General features: G+C 44.7%; 1 protein-coding gene across 2 annotated transcripts in view; it reads right to left on the bottom strand.

Moving 5' to 3' along the window:
- Positions 1–635: 635 nt before the first annotated feature.
- Positions 636–23188, bottom strand: part of LOC139059159 (uncharacterized) — a 24954-nt gene continuing 2401 nt past the window's right edge. Inside the window, exons 1-4 of one of the 2 annotated variants that reach the window (XM_070537162.1) lie at positions 22507–22614; positions 21747–22029; positions 6812–6879; positions 636–896 (exon numbers count right to left, since the gene is read on the bottom strand). In XM_070537162.1, coding sequence (XP_070393263.1) covers positions 858–896; positions 6812–6879; positions 21747–22029; positions 22507–22599 — 483 coding nt within the window. In that variant the 5' untranslated portion in view covers positions 22600–22614 and the 3' untranslated portion in view covers positions 636–857. Of the gene's footprint in view, positions 897–6811; positions 6880–21746; positions 22030–22506; positions 22615–23188 lie in introns of those variants that run through there. The other variant, XM_070537163.1, reaches the window with a different exon arrangement.

Here is a 23188-nt window from a genome sequence, read left to right as displayed (position 1 = left end):
TTTTATAAAAATCACCGCCAAAGTACTCCGTGCAGATGGTTAACCAGCAAAGCTGAAACGAGCGCCCCCGGCTTTTATCACTTGTTTAATCCCGATAGTTCATTGAACAACGGCTTGATAGGCTGCCGGATCCTCGGTACGCAGTTGCTGCATGCGCTCAGCTGCACGAGCCTGCTCTCGTGCCGGGGCTGCAGCATCGGCACGTCGTAGACGAGCTGGTTCCCGGTTCTGCTCACGGCGTTGCTGATCGAAAGCTGCCTGTCCCTCAGGAGTTACGTATGACGCGCGGCCTAGCTATTTCGGAGCTGGAGAAAAACCGCTGCGCGAGCTCGACTGCGACGGAGAGCAACGACGTCACTACTGGCACAGCCAATCACGTGCCTGTCTTTTCTTTTTTTCGCTCATGCGCATGGGGTTGCGCCGGAGGAGTTTTCGGCGTACACGTGACAGACGGACGCACTAATCGGCTAGCCAAAGCTGTAAAGCAAAACTTCCTTAGACCCGCGCAGAACGAAGGCCCCGCCCAGCAAACTCCGGTTGCCTTTGATCCACTGCGGATGGCATCTGGATTCACATTCTGTTATACTAATTAACCAAGTGTATACCAGTTCTCCGTGGTACTGAATGCACTGCTGTGGAGTAAACATATCTGGCACGCTACGTGCTTTATTTTGAGAACGAGTAACAAACGACGGGAATTCTTCTGCGTCGACGCAGAAGCTCAGTGAGACGGAAGCTGGCCGCTGTGTCGGCGAGTGCCGTCAGTGTGTATTAGTGCACGTTCCGCTTCCTGCCAGGAATCGGATGACCGGAAGTACGTAGCCTCTGGCGTCACGCCCCCGGTGCAGCACAGCTCGTCACTTTCGGGTCTCCTCCGCCGGGGAGCCAGCTTTGTTCTGCAAGACAAGTTTCATGCAGCGTTTTAATACGAAATAGAACTGTGCGGTTTAACGTTCCCAAACTGCACAGTTGGTCATGAGAAATGCCGTAGAGGAAATCTCGGGGATTCATTTTGACCACCCTTTATCGTAGCTTGAACCCATTGCGCGGAAGACGAGCGTTTTTTTGCCTTCTGCCACCATTGGAACAGGGTCGTCGAAGCAGGTGTCGAACCTGCGCGGCTTCGTGTTCAGGACGGCAACGTCGTAGCCACTGCACTGTACTGTGGCTCGCTTTGTTGTGCAGGAAGAAAGAGCGCTTCACTTACAGCGGCAATGATCCACCGAGCTGTGGGGTCCCTTAGCATGCGCTTGAATACTGCTTCTTGAAACAGTCTACGCAGTGCAAAGGACAGGACAAGAAATAAACACGCTACAGTGTCGCTTCTCGTCCTCACTTTTGTGCTCTTTAATACTGTTACAATGCATAAGCTAGCCCGAGCAAGAACGCTTTAGTGCAAATTGATGTGGTATAGTAACCAAGGTGCAGAACCAGAACTGAACCCATCAAAAAAAAAAAAGAAATTGGCAGTTACTTTACCATGAGCTAATGATCATGAAGGCTAAAGCCTGCAAGCTCACGGGGCATTGATTAAATTACTTTGTCATTCTCATTCAAATACGTTGTTACTTCCTGTTATTAGTTTTCTCTTTACGTGTTTTTCTCTTTACTAATCACCTTTCTATTGTTCTCTTTTTATGTCTCCTAGACATCACCACTGATTATGCGCGGTTAAAGGCACATTAAAACGACCGCCGCAAGTCTGTGAACACCATTAAGGCACATGCCCAGGTTCAGTGAATAAATTAATTTTTATTTTAAAACTGCGCATATCTCGCACACCTCATATTTCGTCATTATATGCATTAATTAAAACCAAATGTCGTGGGTTCGACGCTCGACCTTCACGATGTCAATTAGAATAAAGCTCGGAGATATGGCCGGTTCGCCCATATCTCCATGTTGGTTCGCCTGAATTTTGGTGCCATAACGGTGGACGTCGAATTTTTTTTTGCCTGTGAACCTTCTAAGGCTTTCGCCTTTAAAAAAGAGAGAAAAAAAAAGAAGAAAAGCGTCATTTTTGCGCGAATCAAAACTGAACCTGAATGATACCGTTTATTTCACTCTAGAGCCAAACCTATAAAAGGTATCGCATTAAATAAAAAATAACAGTGGGACATCAACCCCAATCCATCGAGTCACCGTGACGGTCACCCAACTGGGCTGGGTTGAAGCTTAGCCATACTTTGCATTCTGCCAAGCGCGTCTGGCCAGCGACAGCGCACTTGAATCTCGATCACTCATCAGGCCGAGGATCCACGCCATCATCCCACCGGCTAGCGGATTCAAATTCAGGCAACGGCTTTGTGGGTGCGCTACCATCACGCACACCCTACACCTAATCTAGCTGTGGAATTGAGACCCACCAACTGGCCAGAACCGAGCAGAGTGCTTCGAGTCACAGGGCTACGGCTCTGGTTATTATACGACGAGTCATGAGGCTATAAGTTTATGCGGTCCCCGCGCGCTATACATGGGAATGGATGGATGGAAACAACTTTATCCCGCAAAGTTTAACGCATCGCTCAACGGAAACCTGCCACTTTCGAACACGTGAATTCCACGCATGACGACGACGGAACGATGAGGACGGCATCGCAGCGACAAGAGAGAGATGCGATGAAGGAAAGGCAGGGAAGTTAACCGCGGAGTTGCCCTATTGATTATCCTACACCCGGAGATGGAGCAAAAGAAAGATGAACAACATAGGAAAAATAGCAAAGGGCCAGCCAATGTGAAGAAATTCGTAAATAATGTTCGCTGACAGTCAAAAACGTTCGTTTTAGGGACACTAAAAATACTTTTTGTCGGTTTTATAAGCTGTAAAATATGCGGCCTTCTAAAACACTTGCATTTATTCACTTAGCCGGAAAACGCTGATTATTAGTGGAGAAAATGTCACCTCATTGTCCTGTGACAGATTTCGAAGTGCCTTGCCGTATTAAAGGGGTTTTAGCGCCTCGAAGTTCGTGAAGTCCCTGGGAATTATTCATAATGCGCCGCAGTCTTTTTTTTTTATTGAAATGAATATTAGGAGAGGTTGGCGCCTTTATTGTGGCACCGGCTACTCCTTGTCACTTAGCAAAGGAAACAAATTTGCGTATAAAGGGAGAATAGCGACACAAAGTATGGCACTCAGTAGAACACTGGATGAATAAAAACGAATACAGTCCAACAGTACATGAGTCGGTTTTGTGGATTAGTTCAGTACACGTACGCATATATAAAGTCAGATATTTCGAAACAATTAGCGGGTGGCCACACTGCCTTGAAATTCCCTCACCGCTGCGCTGCGACGTCACGCTTTATGTTAGGGTCCACTCGAGCCTAGTTAATTCCTTTATGGGTAAGCATGAACTACACTGCATTCCAAAACAGCACAAGAATGGAAAGCTTCAATTCGTGCACTCCTATCTAAATACATTAGAAAACAGAAATGTCTTTTGCCGGCAGTCATTACACCAAACTTTGTGAGGTTTGTTGCATTCAAAAGTAAGTGCTAAAATCTAGTGACTTCTGGAAGCGGAATTGTGATTTAGGCTATCAACTTGTTTTTTAAATATTGTTGAAAATCACAATATTGTTACGGTGAAGTGGAAGAAGAAGTTGAATTGGACTAGAGAAAGACGAAGTCTGGCAGTTGCCTGAACGCCATATCCATCATCTGTAAATATACGTTATTTTACACTCGTGGGCCTGCTTTCTTCCCGCAACAATATTTAAAAAAAAATAAAAATGTAACCTTTATAGCACTAACTCAGCAACGAAAAAAAATTGAAAGATTTGTATTAATCGTCGCAATCCTAGGATAAGTCGCCAAATTATTCAATGAAATGCAAAGTGAAGCAATGAAGGAAAACAATACCTTGCCTTCAACAGTTCCACGTACTAAAAGATTAACTTGCCACAAAGTTAAAATTAGCAAAGCCTCATCATTTTGGCACGACGCTCCCCGAATTTATAAGAAATGATGCCCAATAATTTTGGAATTTTCTAGGCCGCGAAATTATCAGTTGACCGAAATCCGAATTAACAATAACATTGTAACCGACTCCACGTTTATAACGCAAGGTTTGAACTTGTATTTTCATAGCGCGTTCATTAATGAGTGTGCAAGCACAGCTGGAATTGCAATTGAAAATCCTGGTGAAGTACCAACTATTCAAGTGAACGGTGTTCAATTCATAAAAAGAGATGGAATTTCAATGACTTCCTTTTGTTGCAAGTTGCTTGAATGAACGCATAGTCTCGGGCTATCTTAACTCCTCTCGTACATTTTATCACCTGTGCAACACGGATTCCGGAAATAAATGTCCACTGTGACGCAGTTACAGGTAATAATTTTGCCATTGTGCTAGATAAATCAGGGCAGATTGATGTACTTATTTAGACTTCCGCAAGGCATTTGAGCCAGTTACCAACAGTAAACTTATTTATAAATTGCAAAGTATTGACTTACCTTGGTTTAATGCTTAGTTAAAACACAGGACACAGTACGCAGGGGTTAATGGTTGCAAATCTGAAACGCTTCCAGTTATGTCAGGTGCTGTGCGTCTTAGGCCCACTGCTCATAATAATTTGTGTTAATGATTTGCCCGCTGCTACTTCCGAAAATGTCTCTTTCAGGCATCTTGCAGATGACTGCATTCTCTTTAAGACCATAAACGAACAGAATGACCATTATTGCATCTTACAAAATTCGCTATTAGCCGTTCATCAACGGTGCGTTAAATGGAATATGCAACCTAACATACAGAAAACTGTCATTTTGCGAATTTCGCGTAAAAAAAAAACAAGTTTCTCCTTTCTCTTACAGCTTCTAAATCATTGCATTAAGGAGGTCACACATCATAGGTACTCAGGGATGACATTAACAAACGATTTAACATGGACAGCTATTATTTCAGACATTTGTTCATCATCATTTTCTAAGCTGTGCTTTCTGAGATGGAAGCTTAGAGGTACTCTAAGTAAGCTTAAACTTCTTGCATAACATATTTTATTTGATCGAAATTAGAATGCGCGTCGTTTTTATGAGAGCCGTTCATAAAGGAGGACCTATACCAGCATGAGATGGTGCAAAGGAAACGAATTAGGTTCATTTATAACAAATACAAAAAAATTTGATTCATCCCCACGACACTGTAATAAAAACCATTCACATCCCAGTACTGCATAAAAATGTACCGTTTGTTGATCATGAATAAGCTTTTGACACACAAACTAAGCAGAAAGCCTCCCGCAATATTTACACAGCTATCGTCTAAACGAACACGCCACACAGGAAGTCGTTTGCTCGAAGCAATTTTTGCAAGAAGTGAAACATGCCAACACAAGTTTTTTCCCAGGGACCGTTTCCGACTGGAACTCTAGACTGGAACTCTAGTTCTCTAGTTTTGTTAAAGGTCTTGAAACAGGATTTACTTGAGTGAAAGTGTTATATATATATATATATATATATATATATATATATATATATATATATATATATATATATATATATATATATATATATATATATATATATACACAAACAGCGGTTTCATAAAAATGTAACTGGAACGGCAATGCATTTCGGTGGACACTGAAAATTATTACCTTGAAACTGGTGCAGTCAAGAGAATTCGTTCCAAGTGTATACACATTGCGAAATCAGCGTTCATGACTCGTAGATTGCAATGTGTGCGCTAAACTAATTAATTAAATTGTAATTAGCGTGATTAGGTTAACTACTCAATTGAACATTTTGATTTCTCGCTGAAGTAATGGCCGTCTCATCGAGTAATTTAGATAAAGGGTTAGAATTGAGCTATCAACCACAGGCAATCATTAAAAAATTGGTGCAGCAAGAAAAAGAATCGGTATAGATATCATAAACAAGTGGATTTATATGATGTCAAAATAAATGTCTAAGGACAAGCACGAGATACACGTTTATGCTAACTTTGTCTCAGTTGTCACCATACATTGAAAAGACACCACCGTACTTACTGCATTGCTGCTTGCTCTGTAGCTTTAGGACATATTTATCTATTTGCTAGATGTAGCAAAATAATGTCGAATTTTTACTTTCCTGGTAATTTGCTATTGAAGATAGCCAAATATGGCAACTCCTTCTGCAAACAGCCCGGTAACTATACGCTACAAGAAATTAAACTTTTTAGAAATATATTTTAAAGAATTTTCATCTAGGACGGAAAATTTTGTTGATGTGCCTTTATTAATTGTCCCGTTGATTCGACCGAAATTAAGCATTATTCATAATACTGCTCCTACTTGCGCCCATTTTTGCAGGAAGAAACTAAAGCTGCGAAGTTGTAGAAGAAACAGAGTACAACAAGCAATGGTTATGAATTCGTTCTCTTCATCCACGCCACTGTATCCGCGTCTTGGCCAATGCCCCACAGTGAGTACGAGCCAATAACTGCGGGCAAACAAATAAACACCCTCCGGCCAGCTTTGACACGAGCACCACCACTTCGCAGAATTCCGTGTATATTCAGTATAGCTTGTCCACTCATATTCTGTTGGCGCACGCTCTCCCAACAGCTTCCTTGCTCTGCGTTGCTCTCCAATCCTAGTTGGCAATCCACAAACGGAGCACAAGGACTGCGCAGCTTTTTGTTCACGTGTGCTCTTTATCCGACATTCACTACATAATAAGTCAAGGTTGTTGTGTTCAGCGTGCCGAAGTCACAGGGCGGCCGGGGATATCCGGGAACCACAACAAACGATATAAGGACAGCAGAAGCACCATCTAACAACAGTTGTCAAACTAGGGTCGAGAACGAATATGCCAGTAGGTGCTCACCTTGACGCCTTCTTGTATGACAGACGTGAGGTTCCGTCTCACGCCATCCAGGAATTCGTTCATCCGGTCTGCAAGAAGCGAGTGGTAGAAACTTATATAGGAAAGCGTGAGCATACGAGGTGTTTGAAAGACAATCTCATAGAATAAACTGCGTCATTTCTTCGACAAAACCTTATTCGCGCTGAGGACATCATTATTTAGTGAAATATCGCGGATGAATTCGTCAAGCAGTTATAACAGGGACTAATTAGTATCTAATTTATGGCTTTAAAACATACGGGATGCTTTTTTTTTAAATCATAAGGAACTTTCTTTTTTAAATCGCCTGCGGCAGATAGCGTAAATGTTGTCCCTGAGCTGCATTACTCGAAGCAGTGGACTTTGCTCCAAGGCAAAATAATTCTCTAATTAATGTAGGTATGCTAACTAACTTTAAAACTCATTCTTTACGACAGACGTTGAAATTAATAACGAGTTGCAAGCCAAGGAGTTTGCAAGGGATATCTACTTGGAACGAATTTTAACGATCGCATGGGCTTCTAGATATGCGCCGTAATACTTTCTGTAAAGATGCCCTGTTGTTCCACTCACTTCTCAACCAAACCGTCGTTTTATGCATTGAAGAAAAAAAGTAACGAACGCCCATATGTATTTCGTCGCACACTTTGGGAATCAATATTTCGAAGCCACTGTCATCCTCAGAATTACATTCAAGTAGATACGCCTCGCGAACTCACCAGCTGCACTTCGTCAATTGCAGGATGTTCCGTAAATTAATTAATTTTAAGTATTGTCCGCTCCTTTCAGTTATCCAGCTCAATGAATAGAATTATGACATCTGCGCACGGCAATTCTTTTAAATTATGTTTGATCTGAGAAAACCAACTGGTATCTCTGTTTTCTGTCAATGGTGAAAACGGTTGTGCTTCGAAACGCATTCGATAGTCGGTTCGGGGAAGCTTCCAGCTCTCTTCTATTCGTATTCCATTTGGCTTCAAAAATTAATTTTCGCCCACACGCAGTACTTAGACTAATAAAGTATTATTTCAAAACTCTAGTATTGTAAATTTCGCAGCAGTAGCCTTGCTATTAAAAAGAAAATTAAAGTCAAACTTTCATTTTTGAATTTCACGCCGGAGCACTAGCGCCAGATGTCAGGGAGTCCAAAGTGCTTCTACGCATTCGAGAAGTTCACTAAGTAAATGCTTCTGAGACTTATTATTAGGAAGCTTTAGCTCGAGGCAAATTCCGATGCCGCCTATTCAAATACATGTAAAACACACAGAAACGCTTTTATGAAACAGCCCCTGGACCAATTCAAATGAAATTTGTTGCATTTGAAAGAGAAACGTGAATTCGAGTGAATTTTGGAGGCGGATTGTTCATTGGGTGCCCGAAATTCATACAGCGAAGCTGTGTTCCTCTACCTCCGAATACATCTGTCGTGACCGTGGGCAAAAGTGTGGGCCGATTTGAGCGGTATGCATGGACTCGCGAGTAGGAGACATTGCCATATACGCAAACGACAAGCTTGTAGGCATCCGTAGACCTTTGACTCGCAGAGGCAACGTATTTTGAGAGCATGTCGCCAAGGGTGCGGTTCAATCTTTCCGTCAGACCATTAGTTTGAGGATTGTCGGCGGTGGTTGTGCGATGAACGATGCGACATTTAGCAAGGAAAAAAATTGGCTGTGGCTTAGCTAAGGTTAAGCCCAGGATGCGAAGCATATTAGTCTTTATTTTAACGCGATAGCGTTAAGGAGCTCGTGTAGCAGAAAAGCCGGTGTCTTCGGCGTCGGCTCAGGCGTGCGGCGCTTGCTCAGGCGCACACTTCGTTGTCGCGCCGAACGCTGCGTTGCTCGACGCTCACCGCGTCCGATGCGGGGCGCGTAGTCGCTGCGCCGTAGCAAAGCCACCTAGAAACAGTCTCTGTAGCACGCCACAACCTTCGCTTCTCATTCCAACGAGCAGCTCTGTCTCCAGGAGGCATCTCACCTCGTGAGTGTCTAGCCGCGAGCGACGGCGCGAGTTGGAGCCCCGTTTCTCCTCTGTCGTGACGTCACGGTGTCACGTGGTATTGAAGGCGACACCGCCGCGCCTGAGGAGCTGGGTTGAGCTCTAGTAATATGCTTCGCATAAAAATGCCTCGCGATCTCCCGATTAGCGAGGCATACGCTCCCAACATCGCTGCGTTTCGATCGTGCCGAACGAGACAGATTGTCCGCTTCAGCCAACGTACCGCGAAATGAAAACATGTATAGAGCTGCGCTCAAATTGAGCATCAAGTGGTATCGTAATCGTTGGTGATTTTTCCTTTCATTGTCTTTCTTTCCCCCTTCTCCCAGCGTAGGGTAATCAATCGTGCACCGCATTGTTTGCCTTTCCTTCTTCGTTTCTCTTTTCGCTGCCGGTCCGTCTTCGTCACGCCTTCCTTCGTCGTCATGCGTCGTATTCGCGTGTTAGAAAGCGACAGGTTTTCTTTGCGGGATTTAAAATAAAGTTGTTTCCATCCATCCATTCCCATGTATAGCGCGCGGCTACCGCATAGACATATAGCCGAATGAGGAGGAGGAGTAGATTTTAATGAAGAGAAAGGAGGAGAGGTCGGCCTGGAGAGCGTGTCTCTAGCCTGCTACTCCTCACTGGGGAATGGGGAAGTGGGAAATACAGGGAAAGGTAGGTGGCGGATGATTATGATATGGTACAATGAGATATACTATATACACGTTGTCCAATATGCGGATGACTCCCCATACAATAACCAGAGCCGCGGCCATGTGATTCGAAGCACTCTGCTCGGCTCTGGCCAGGTGGTGGGTCTGAATTCCAGAGCTAGATCAGGTGCAGGGGGTGTGTGATGGTAGCGCACCCACAAAGCCGTTGGCGGAATTTGAATCCGCTAGCCGGTGGGATGACGGTGTGCGTCCTCGGCCTCGTAAGTGACCGGGATCTAGGTGCGCCGTCGCTGGCCAGACGCGCTTGGCCGAATACCGAGTGCGGCTCAGCTTCAACCCAGACCGACAGTTCGGTGACCGCCACGGTGACTTGACGGATTGGGGTTGATGTCCCACTCTCAACCTTCATATTCTTTTTTCTTCTTTTTGTTTTAAGCGATACCCTTTATTCTATAGTCTCGGTTCCGGAGTGAAAGACATAGTAACGTTGAGGTTTACTTTTCCATTCGCGCGAAATAACGCTTCTCTTCTTTTTTTTTCTTTTTTTTAATAAATGTTCAGTTCTGGTTCAATACCATCAGTTATTCGCTCTTATAACGTACTCAGTGAGTATGCTAGATTCTATTTTTTAAAAGTTCTGTTTATCTTGAAATAAAAAAAAAGAAAACCACCCGGTTGGTTTCGCAACTATTTTTGCGGAAATACCATTTGCTACCATGGCCCGAAAGCCTCCCTGCGGTACCTTTGAGATGAAGGCATTTACTGATCATCACTATCTTGAAACTCGTCGAGGTTGTTCGAGGTTGTTCAGTGGCGTTCCGCTGCATTAATTAGCACGAGGTCGCGGGTTTCATGCCCGGTTATGCAAGGCGGCCACATTTCGATGGGGATGCAATGCAAATGTGCTTAAAGTATGTGTGCTTAAAAACAATATCAGGCGGCCAAATTTATTCCGCAGGCCTCGACTGCAGCATCCATCCCTCATAATTTGAATACGGCGCTACAGCGTTAAGGCAGAAACAAAACGCGAACACGAGCGCAGACGATGAAGCGCTTCAATCGACGGATTTACAAAGAAAGAACACAGCGGCAGTGAAATCCAACTAGCCACATCACAAACATTAATCATACCTTATAACCCTTAGTATACATGTATAACATTGGTAGGTCTATTACCACGAATGAATCGATCATCAAACATCTTCAACATTTTTTTTTATCAAATGAGTCTGTGAACACTGACTGTGCAGAATGTGAAACACTCGCAATGGCGCACACGCAGTAACTTAGATTAGTTAGTGTCGGAATCGAAGCACCGGAGCCGACAGTGAACCGTCGAATGTGCCTGAATTTACTCGCGAATTGTAGCGGAAACAGGAACGCATACAAGCATTGGTCAAAATCGCTCAAACGCCACTCGTACCCTGCTTATTGCACTACAATCCAAAACGGCCTTTAACTGCTGGAATTTTATGCCGAATGTCCAGACGGGTGCAAGACCAGTGGTGTGTGATATTTATCGGTGACACGTTTTACTGAAGAGGTCGCTGGTACGTAATTTCATTCTGCGGCCGTAGTATGGTACCACTGCTGGAGTCAACACTAAAGTCGAAACATTGAAGCACCCCGAATGCGGTATTATTTCGCGAAGTTCGTAATCCTTTAGTGTTTGAAGTATTCGTACACAAGTGTGCGATGAGTACATGACTCGACATGCATGTGCATCCTTTACGTCGTAATTTACGTCATTTTATTAACACAAAAATTGTTATGACAATCCACACGACTAGGCTTGTGGATACACGCAGAAAGCGACTTTAATGTAAGAGACAAAAAAAGGTGAACACGGAAGCGAAGAAAAGAAAGTGAGGTGTCTATGAAAACACGATATTTGGACTTTACAGGAAGGAAAAAATTGGTCCTACGGCCGTCACTACAGTCGACAAAGGGCGAGTTGTACAGTCTAGATATTTGCTACGCGTTCATATTACGTCTGCGACAATAACGAGCTCCTGGCCAGCCATGCAGCGACATTCTCTGTTCCCTATGTCCCATGCCGTTGTCGTTTCGTCAAGCGCTCGTGCAGGTCGTTAGTCATGGACGACCGACGGGACGCGCTGATCTTTGAAGGTATTCTGTTTTTGGTATTCTGCAAGCATCCACCTGCACTGGACATGTCCATTTCGTCCGCTGTTGAAGCGCTGATTGGCTGAGTGTGCCTGTCTCTATCTGACGCGTATCCCAGCCAAGTCAATCAAAACATCAGCAGGATATGAAACAGACATGTCCACTAAGTGGACACTCACAGGATACCCCCTATAGGACGTGCTTCGCGCTCTTTCTTTTCCCTAACAACGGTGCGTATCCGCCTAACCACGCCGGACACCCGAAAGCTTTGACCTCGCATTATGCACAACACATTTGGTCAGTCACATAGCACTAGGCCTTGTCAGCGCTGGGGTTTATCGCGGAGGAACAGTTCAACGCAATGCGCGCAGGTTTGGATCGTTGCTTCGGCAAAACGAGTACAAATAGAGACAGTCCCACATAACTTGAGCCAAGAATTTTAAAATGAAAGGTGCATCGGAAGCGAACTGAACCGAACGCATACAATTCACAATAGCCTAAAGTGACTCAGACAATTTCTTTGTTGTCCCCTATAACTCACTAATTTAGTTTATTTACCCAACTTTTTCATTATTGGCTGAGGACCCCAAGTATGATACGCAGATTTGTAGAGCATTTTCAGAAACCACCGATCGAATTGTTTCCTTTGCGATACGTCTCACGGGGTCCTTTTCTTCCGGGTTGCGAAGAAAGCCCGGAAAATATTTTTTAAAAAAGCCACGTGACGTAGCGTTTGCGCAGTGGTATTGTGCTGCTCTCAAGCGTGCGTTCGGTGAACAAGGTCGGCTGCATCGTGACTGGCGACGAGGAAGCGGCAGCGCGTTCTTTACCTCATCGGCAGCGCTCGGCCAACAGCATAGCGTTTCCTACAGTATAATTATTGTGTGAAACTCTATGGCCAGCAGCATTCATTTCCGCCGTCATTCGACGGCAGCCGACCTTGTTCAATGAACGCACGCTTGACAGCAGCATGATACCACTGCGCAAGCGCTCCATCACGTGACTTTTTTTCACATTTCGCGGGCTTTCTTTGCAACCTGGAAAGAAGGACTACCTGAGACGTACCATAAAGGAAACAACTTGATTGGTGGCTTCTGAAGGTGCTCTACAAATTTGCATATCATACTTGGGGTCTTCAGCGAATAATTAAAAGTTGGGTAATTAAATTTAATTAGTGAGTTATAGGGAGAAAAAAAATATTCTGAGTTACTGAGGCCGTTGCGAATGGTATACGTCCGGTTCAATTCGCTTCCGCCGCACCTTGCGATTTTAAATTCTTGGCTCAAATTATGTGGGACATCCTGTCCAAGGAGGATCTTTTTATGCGACTCGTACGTTCGAGTACAGTGAAGAGAAAACGAAAAAGCAGATTTCCGTAAATCCTCCGGCTCTGAATTCACTTAACGCAGCCAAATTGTATGCATACCCAGATGTGTATAAGGGCGCCTGGTTAGGTTGCGGGAGGCGCATGATTCTATCTCCACCGCCAAACACACACCGGAATAAAATACGGGTACAAGGCCCCCCGTCCTAGCGTCCGGCTTTCTAAAAATGCGTTGCTCGGGAGAGGTTCGCACAGACCGCTATGGTTGGTGTGCAATAACTAAGGCAAACAAAAGCACAACAGAAGCACCACGTAAACAAAAGCACTGACGCCGCAGCAACAGTTTCTCCTTTACATTGTGCACAACGTCGTCATTGCCTGCTACAGTATTTCCGGTGGTCTCCGAAGTCACCCCTGACTTGCGCACCAAGTGGCCATGAACGCAATTATCAAAGTGGAAAAAAAAAAGAGCTTGCTGATGGAGCTTTTCGTGCTGAGTTCTTTTCGTACTAGTCTGTTCCTGGCAGTCACGTGGGATACCACGGTATAGAGGCTAATGGAAACTCGCGTCCGCGATATATAGCTGTGCTCTAAAGTTGGAAATTTTTTCGCCCTCTCGCTTTAGGTTGTTTGGAACTAAAGTTCTGCGCAGAACATTTCCCAGACTTGTTAAGCCGCTCGTGTGCTTTTACATATATATGAAGCTAACAGGTAACGAAGCAAGAGAAAGTATTAGAGAGTTCATCATTGCCACACAATGTCTGATGTCAAGCCTGTATAATAGCTACCTTCGAAACTTACCCTCCTTGTCTACTGCACTGTCTTAAAAATCTCGTAAGTTTCTTAAAATTGCCAGATGATATTAAGGTCACTCAAACGCATGCACGGTGACCCACTGAAAGCCCACTGAGACACTGTACAACGATCGAAGTGGTGATTTCGTCCCTTGGTCATCGGTCACTTGCGTTCTTCAAGTTCCTATTATAGGGTATGTATATTCTAAATCCGGTTGGTCAAATTTTTGGGCGCTGCTGTGTTTCCCGCCTCCGATTCTCTCTCTCTCTCTTCGTTTTCGTCGTTACGAAGGGAGGGTTCCCTTTCCTACAATATCATGCCCGTAAATTCTCTCAGCAGCTTCGCTCCACAAAAGATGCGATGTTCATGCATCATCGGGCAAATGCTCCAGCACCTATACTTTTATTGGTTTAATACTATCACGTGCACCCCACTACAACCACATGAAAGCAGCGTTCTCGACGCTCAGATTCACATTGAGCTTCAAATGCTAATGCCTAATCATAAACTATGCGGTACTCGGATGTAGCGATATAACGAAGCGACGTCGTTGTTGTTGTTGTAGCCTGTGGCACGTGTGGCTCCTACCCACGATGGGGGATTGGCCAAGAAATGGATGGATTATTCCAAAATATTTTATAGCATAAATTTCCTATTATCTATGGGAATAGCATTGAATAGGGTTGAATAACCGGCTAAAATAAAATCAGGAAGGTGCTGTTGAATGAGAAATAATTAATTTAAAAGTAATAATAAAAAATAGAATTTAGCAGGGCATTCGTTTAGATTCTGTAAGGAATGTTTGGACAGCGAAGCATGCATCCCTGTGGCTGAAACCCAAAGTGGACGCCCCGAACGAAAGAATTGCAGGTTCTGTCAAATCCAGGCCAATTCTTCTAAATGGCATCTCCAACAATCTTTTTCTTAACGCAGCAAAGCGGCGACAAGATAGAAGATAGTGCTGTATCGTCTCCTCCTCTTCCTCACAAAAAGAACAAAGGGGAGAGGGAACCAAACCCGACCTGTGTAAATAGAAATTTAGGGAGGGAATGCGGCAGCGTAATTTGGTGAGGCAGACCTCAAGCATCTTTGTATAACAAGAATCGCTATGCCAGGGAAATGCCAGGTGTTTATACTCTGGAGAAGCTGTCAAATGTGGGTTTGATAAGGCTGATCTAATTGATCTCATCCGAAATCTTGCCGCCGTGATCTGTGCTGTCACTGGTAGAATAGGAAGAATAGGGCCGGCTAGTGATGCATGTGCCAGTGAATCGGCAGTTTCATTAAAAAACAAACCTTTATGACCAGGCACCCAAATCAAATGAATACGTAGCACATGGGCAGGAACTAGTAAGTGGAAGAGTTTTAGCATGGGTGACTCCTTAGTAGCGGTAAGGCAAGAGCAAACAGAAAGGGAGTCAGTAAGAATAGCAGCCGTTGTAATCATTGGGTCTAATTTACGTAAAGCTAGGATTACTGCTAACAACTCGGCCAGAAAAATAGGCACAAAATCAGGCAATCTTAGAGAAAAAGACCAGTCGAGCGCAGGACAAAATATTCCAATGCCAGCTTTTTCCTCGCACTGTGAGGCATCTGTTGCAATGATGATGTTTGTTTCTAGGGTGCTTAGGTGGTCTTGCAACATGGCGTTTAAGATGCCGTAAGGGAGTAGTTTCGCGTGGTTCGGGAAAATGTCGTCGAACCTGATCTCTGGGTAATTTGAATGCGTATTATTAGGAAGCACATCACGAATTTGTAAATTTAGTGGGTCAAGTAATGTTTGCACAAATATAATCTGTGGTCTATGAAACCTGGGCCAATGAACAGGAAAAAATAATTCTGGATCGGAGATAAAAATAATTTGAGGACGGTTTAATGGTGATTCATATAGTCTTAAGAAGGTCTGAACAGTCAGAAGGTGAAATCGGCATAATATGGGTGGGATTCGTGCTTCCATGTATAATACGGCATTTGCAACGTATTTTGGAAGGCCTAAGCACAGACGTAGTGCCTCTCGTTCTAACAAAACTAGCGGCCGAAGCTTGTATGATGGAACACCTGAGAATAAAACACATCCAAATTCTAACACCGGACGAACGTACATTTTATATACCATCAAGAGGGATTTTCTGCGCATACCTGTTCTTCGATTGCTTAACTTGCGCAAAATGCCCATTGTACGAGCTCCTTTTGTCGCAATATATTCAATATGTGGCCGCCAGTTAAGATTTCCGTTGTAAATAACTCCAAGGTACTTTAGTGACTCTACTTGTGGAATATCTTCGAGATGGTAGTTCAGCGATATGTATACTGGGTCTTTAACTGGAAAAACAAGTATAGCACATTTATTAGCATTCAGGTTTAAGTGTAAGCTATCCAGCCAGTGTTCCAGTTCCCTTAGATACGACTGCAAAATTTCGTAAAGAGAGTATATGTCACTAGCCATACCAAAAAAGGCAATGTCGTCAGCATAAACGTAGGTACTGACTCCTGGGTGAACGGGGATTGTGCTCATTAAAATATTGAATAATACTGGTGAGAGTACCGATCCCTGAGGCACACCTCTTGTTTGCTTATGTTTTCTAGAAGAATAGCCGCTTCTAAAACAATAGAATTCCCTGGCTTTTAAAAATTCATGCACCCATGCTACAATATAGCCGGGAAAACAATGGCTCTGTAACCGATCTGTTAAAATTGTGTGTTCAATGCTGTCATAGGCTTTACATATATCTAATGTAACTAAAGCTGCGTACTGCTTTTTCTGTCTGGCGATGTTAATTCGACTTTCAAGGTCTACATGCGCGTGCCATATCGAATAGCCAGATCGAAATCCAATTTGGCAAGGACTCAACAATTGATTTCCGACAATAAACTCCAATATGTGTCCGAGAAGCACTCTTTCAATGAGCTTCACTATGTTTGATGTCAACGCAATTGGTCTGATGTTGTCGATGGTGTACCCTGCCCCTTGCTTTTTAAGTAACGGAATGATTTTGGCGATCTTCCATTCTTGTGGAATCCATGCATTGCTAACAGAGTAGTTTACCAAGTTCAGAAGCTCACGTGGCGCTTCTTGAAAGAAAATCTTTAACATTGCATTTGTTATTCCGTCCGGGCCAGGCGCTGTAGTTGGCAACTGCAACATAACTTGTGCTACTTCCGAATAGGAGATCTCTTTGTAGTCCGATAATACAGGAGTAAAAACAGAAGCTTGAAGGCGCGTTGCGAACCGGCTCTCCAATCCTTTAGCCAATAGCTCTAAGGACTCCTGCATTTCCTGCGAGGTATAGACGATTGAGTCTACATTAACGCTCATTGGGAGTCTGTTTCGAAACCGAAGGTAATTAAATAAAGCACGTTTGTTTTTGGATTTAGATAGGTAATCGAAATGGTTTTTATCGTACTCATCTTTTGCGTGTTTAATAGCACGTTTGAAAGTTGCAGAAATAAACTGATAATCTTTCCAATTTTGTGGGCTCTGATTATGTAGAAGTTTTTTCCAAGCAGCTTTCCTGCGTCGATAAACTCCTGTGCACTCACTGTTCCACCAAGGACTAGATGGGGAATGCTTAGCGGTCTGAATTACAAATTCAGACTTTTGTCGGGACATCTGTAACGCTGAACAAATGTTCAAGCCAATTTCTTCGTTATTACTATTAGGTAATGATGCAATGGTGGAGCGCAAGCAGTCTTTAAATTTTTTGTTATTCACAAATATTCTGCTTTGTCGTTCAACTGATGTTAAAGGGCATGCAATTTCAAAGTATACCGGAAGATGATCACTGCTTGTGCCGAAATCAATCGTAGTCCAAGATGTCACGGCGACGCTTGTGCTAGAAAACGTCAAATCTAACACTGAGCGAGATTGCCCACGGATAAAAGTAGGTCGTCTGACATTAAGGCATGAAAGATTTTTATCTATGGTCCAGTCCCATAGACGTGTCCCACATGCATCTGTTTTGTATCCCCATGACACGTGATGCGAGTTGAAGTCACCAGTAAGGACGACTTCATTTTTGCAGCTGGCAAGCGCACTATCCAATTGGTATGTACTGTGTACGCCCGTAGGGAAATAAGCATCTATAATAGAGAATGAGCGGTAGCCTGGGATGCTAAGGTGCACTGCCAAAATTTCACATTCTGGAGACATTAACCTGAAAGCTATTTTCGCCCTATGACAGAATTTAGATGATAACAAAATCATTAAACCACCTCCTAGTGAAAGGCGATCTAATCGAAAAGATCGAAAATCTTTAAAATGAAAATTTTTCTCAGGGGTAAGCCAGGTTTCTTGTAAGATTATGACGTCAGGATTAAGTTCAGTTGTTAAGTAATTTAAGTCTGTTGAAGCAGAGAACAAGGAACGACAGTTCCACTGTAGTACTTTTAAAAAAGCTATGGTGATGATCTAATTGATATCCAGCGACTACCGTCGCGATGAACTTTCTTGGATGCCAGAATGAGAAATAGGATTACCCTTTTTGTTTTTGGTATAAGGACAAGAATTAGTTACTGGAGAACCAGTTCGCTTTTGCGGCCTGATGTCATGACCCGTTTCCATGTCGACCTGCGAGTCTGACTGATGCGAAGAACAAGGATCGGATCCTACAAATGTTTCGCCGCTTAACAACTGTAATCGCACAGCGAGGGACGCGCCTGCATGTATCCGACGTTTCTGGAAAGTTATCGACGCTTCTATCCGCGTGTCTGTTGTCGCCGAACCGGTCCGATATGGTACTCGGCACTAGAACTGAACTGGCTACCTGTTCTGCAGCACAAACAATCGATTTGGTGATTGGTGTGGCAGCTGTTTGCAACAGCTGTGTCATCTGCGCGGTAAACACTTGTGAAATACATTCGGTAACACTTGTGACAATATGTTGCATAGCCTTTGTCATTGCTTTTTCTACTGCTGATTCAATAAGTTTAGGCAAGTTATCCTCATGGAAAGTAGAATGCTTTGCAGTGACGCCAGCGTATCCAAAGGCTCTTTCCTTGACGACTGCAATAGCTTCTCGCCGCGAACATCGTCGCCTGTCAATTATCTCTAGTACTTGTATTTCGTTAGCTCTAGCCGAGCAGCTTCCATAGTCAGCCGCATAGTTTCCTCCACATAGGCAGCACGTCTCGGTTTCAGCTGTGCATTCATTGGGGGAATGATTGTCACCACAGGCGCGACAGCGTCCATTTGATTTGCAGCCTCCTGCACTATGGCCAAAACGCCAACAGTTCCGACACTGAAGTGGACGGGAAGCTAGAGGTTCCACTCTAAAAATAAGCGGCCACACTTTTAGTTCAGATGGGCAGGACATGCCAGCAAACGTAGCAATAACCGATTCTGTGGCAACTTTTTCCCCGTTTACGAGTCGGTTACATCGGTATACAGCTATAACACCAGCATCAGACAGCTTCTCCAGAGTCTCAGTTGGGCTCAATCGAGAGTCTACGCCCCGGACAATGCCTTTAGTGCATGCCAGATGAGGAGGAATGAACGCACTCACCGGGACAGATGCGAAAGTCTTACACTTTAAGAGGTCTGCAACACAGGTCGAATCTGATGACCTACAAACTATCCCACCTCTTCCAAATTGTCGGACATCGCTTATCATCTGGTAATGATGCGTCATGGCTTGGAGCTCGGCCTGAACAGCTTGTGGGTTGTTCAGCCGGATGAATCCTCCGTTCGAGGGCACCAGCGCGACAGGGATGCTGCTTACACCGCTGCGGAAGAAAGATTGCAAAGGCAAATCGTCAGGAGAAAGGGAGGCTGACCAAGGGCTGGGCCCTTGCCCAGGAGAGTTTTTAGACATCAGAGCTGATGCAATCACGAATTAAGTCTTACAAAAATTAGATAAGTGAGATAACTAGGTCTAATCCACCCAAAACTCAGCCAAACCACCAAACAAGATCCAGCTTGGGCACACCGGGCCGGAGAACCGAACGAGTCCACGGGGCTTGTCACAGGGCGAGGCAGCAGACCGAACAGCAGACCGAGGCAGCAGACCGAGAAGTTGGAACACTTCTTCGCGGCTTCTGAACCAGCAAGAACGCCAAGCGACGTCAGTTGCCCTCGATCCTTAACGTCGTTTCCTAAATGGTATCTACGCGCTGTCATTGGCAGCGTGGTTCATTAATCGGCGACTTCGCTTGCCTGCACTGCCATCGGTATTGAAGCTTCTTCCTCATTGCTGTGTGCTGAACATACGAATAAAATAATGCTCATCACGCACTTCTACTTTCTTCCTCCTGCGACGCCAATGGCCATGACTTGCGTCACGTTTCGCACATTAACACTTTCCCGGTAAGGGGGCTATTAGGCCTCGTCGGTGTGGCATCTTGCTTGGTTGATAGCGCAAGTGCCTCGAAAAGGATAGAAATGACGCAACATAAGCACTGTACACACAAACGCTCGTGTTTTATCCTTCTTATCCCATATATGATCTTGCGCTGTAAGGCTGAGGTGTTCGAATGTCGGAATTTCCGAGTAGAATCGAATACTCGCTGAGTCCGTGCGGTTAAAAAAAAAGGAAGTCTGCTTAATATACTGCCTAATGCACGTAGTGCCGTCTACAACACCTATATTGAAAAATGCCGTATGCCCCATGGATCCTGTAATCCTATACGATCCTGCAAGTATGATATCCCACATAAACCCATACGATTGTACAGAATTATGGCACGAGGCATATGGGAGCTTTCCAAGGGGATGGACTTCCCGTCAACTGAGAAGTTTTTAAATAAGAAACCACTAAAAGGAGATGGTACCTGGTGGTAATTACGGTAATGAAACACGGTGAGGTCTTCCAAAAAATGAAGCAGTTTTGACTAAATCAATAAAAGAAATTCGCAGTCCCTCTAAAGGCGAGGCGTCGTCAGTTGATTGACTGGAAACATTGAATAGGAACTCGTCTCTCTCCGCAAAAACCGCGGCTCCCTTGCAAGGTCCATCGATCAAAATAGTCCCCGCTTGCATCTGATTTTTTTTTCCTGTAAAATATAATAAAGCGTCGTCTATTCGAAGACAAAAAAAAAAGATAGAATATTCGACAACTTCGAATAGCGAACTTCAGAATCGAATACGATCGAGCCGAATAACAAGCACTATTCGATTTGTATTCGAAATTTCGAAGGTTCAGACACCCCTACTTTAAATAACCGAAAGCATTTCGCGTCGTCATCATGTACAATCGTGCATACTCATGCATCATCTATACATGAATGCATACGTGCATACAGCATAATGTAGCATCATGCAGCTATTCTGGTTCGTCCTCCCCGCGAATATATCAGCATGTTAAGCGGGTATGTGGTCGCGGTGGAGTTTCTATACATCTATGTCAGGGACACCTATAGCATTTTCACAAAGCAAAGCTAGGGCGGGATAGTATGTAACGCTTCCATTCAGATGCTATTATTTCACGCACTTCTTCGGTGGATCAAGTGGCGGCTGCTGGCCGCGAACGGTAGTTTACAAGAAAGGAATAGATTTGAGCGAAAAGAATTCAAACGTATACGGACCTGTTATTTGTTATCAGGCAATAACAGTCTGGCTCGTGCCTGGTACGAAATAGACCGCCGATTTCGTTAGGACAGTTCACCTGTTCGATCTTATAAGCTTGGCCATAAATAGTGCATTGGAACCGCGGCTTCAGACGGGCCGTAAGACGAGGTAGTGGACAGGACGAGCGGTACCACTCGTCCTGTGCACTTTCTCCTTTTACGTCCCGTCTGAAGTAGCGGTTCTTTTCTTCTTTAAACATGTCGGACCAACTGGCCCGAAGTTCTCCCCTCGTAAATAGTTCACTTTTTGCATTGCTTTACCACCCGACACCCCGCTGTTCGTACAAGCCTCTGCGAGAGCCGAGAGTTTCAGCGAGAACTCGGGCCCAACATCGTCGATGCCGCCCGGATATGGTCAATCCGTGGTCACAAGGAGACATGCAGCGACCGTCGAGAAGCACTGCCGCACATTTGCGCCCCAAGTGGCAACAAAGGCCTCCCGCAGTGTGCTCACCCGTGGCGCCTGCGAGGTCGTCGGAGACCTTGCCGAGGACCATGGCGAAGGCCTGCTCCATGTTACCCTCCGCGGTCTTGTTGAGCACGCCCTGCCAGAAGTGCGCGTCCACCTGGCGGCCCTCGAGCAGACTGGCGGCGCGCACCTCATTGGACAGAATTACCACCGCCGACAGCAGCAGCAGCAATAGCAGTGACGAAGTGACGCCGCAGATGCGCACACCGCGGTCAGGACCGTCGCCCATCTTGGTCACGTGCCGGTAGCTGAACACTAGCGCGTTCTCCTGTAGCCGAAAATGTTAGCAAAAGAAAATGGCGTGCACCTCAAAACAAGCAACGTGATTACATATATCTAAGTCACCGTGTCAAGTCGCATAGCCGTATAATAAGTCTTGCGTGGCTTTTTCAGATAAGGACCTATCTTTTCGGGCGGGATGCGCGGGTAGTGATGCGCCCATGGACTCGAAAACTTGAGAATGTTTTGAATTCTTGCGATTGTGTTGTAATTCAACAGATCTTGGTGATTCTTAAATCACGCATATGCTGACATATAGCAATATGTGTTCGCTTCAAAAAAATACAAGCTAGTTGAAAGTCAGCGCTTGTCTTCGTTTCCCCCTTTTGCCGTCCTTTGTCTTGTTTCGCGCTGTTTAACTAGATGTAAGTTACAGCCTCCTTCTATTCACTTTTGCAAGACCTATACCGCTTTGGTCTCGCTATTCTTAATCGCTTAGTGATTCTCCAGTTCGCAGTCGACCCACCTGCAAGACGTTGAAGCCGGTCCTCTCTGGTGGTGAGCTGACGTGTGTGTCGGCAGGGACGTGTGCGGCGAGTTTACGTGCGCATTGCACCATGCGTGAGAAAAGAGCCCGCTACACGCTTCACTGAATGTACGATCGTGACACGAGTTAAGGATGTTTCCCTGAAGGACCCGTTTTTTGTGTATTAAATGTTGCGACGTATAAGCGTGACATGGTTCGCCGTCGCGTGATCTCGACTACGATTTTCATCGAATGCCGTCGAGTGTACTTCACGCAACCTCGTGGTGTACAAAGAACTCTTTTCCTCCATTGAGCACAGCGTCCTGTGTTCTTATATTGTAAAAATGATGCCGAGGGCTTCACCTAAGTGCAATGTCATGTCATGTGATGTCATACATTCATGTGGCGCCCTGACTTGTCTCGTTACCTCGCCCTTTAATTAACTCACCTTGCGATGCTTTGTTAGGAAGCCAGCGTCAACACTTTCATTACGTACGTGCCTCCTCTTGCTTCGTTCGCACAGAGAAAATGCAAAGAGTTTACTGTTGCTGCTGACACGTTCGACATTTTGTGAGGACGAACCTGTCTTTTAGTGTCTTGGAAGCTTTAAAGTATGCACTCTAGTTGCTCAGTTTCAGAATGTGCATTTCAAGTTTGCAAGTTACGGAGCGCAAAAAATAAA

The sequence above is a fragment of the Dermacentor albipictus genome, chromosome 4, assembly GCF_038994185.2.
Source record: "Dermacentor albipictus isolate Rhodes 1998 colony chromosome 4, USDA_Dalb.pri_finalv2, whole genome shotgun sequence".
Classification (NCBI taxonomy): domain Eukaryota; kingdom Metazoa; phylum Arthropoda; class Arachnida; order Ixodida; family Ixodidae; genus Dermacentor; species Dermacentor albipictus.
This window is presented reverse-complemented; position numbering and strand designations above follow the sequence as displayed.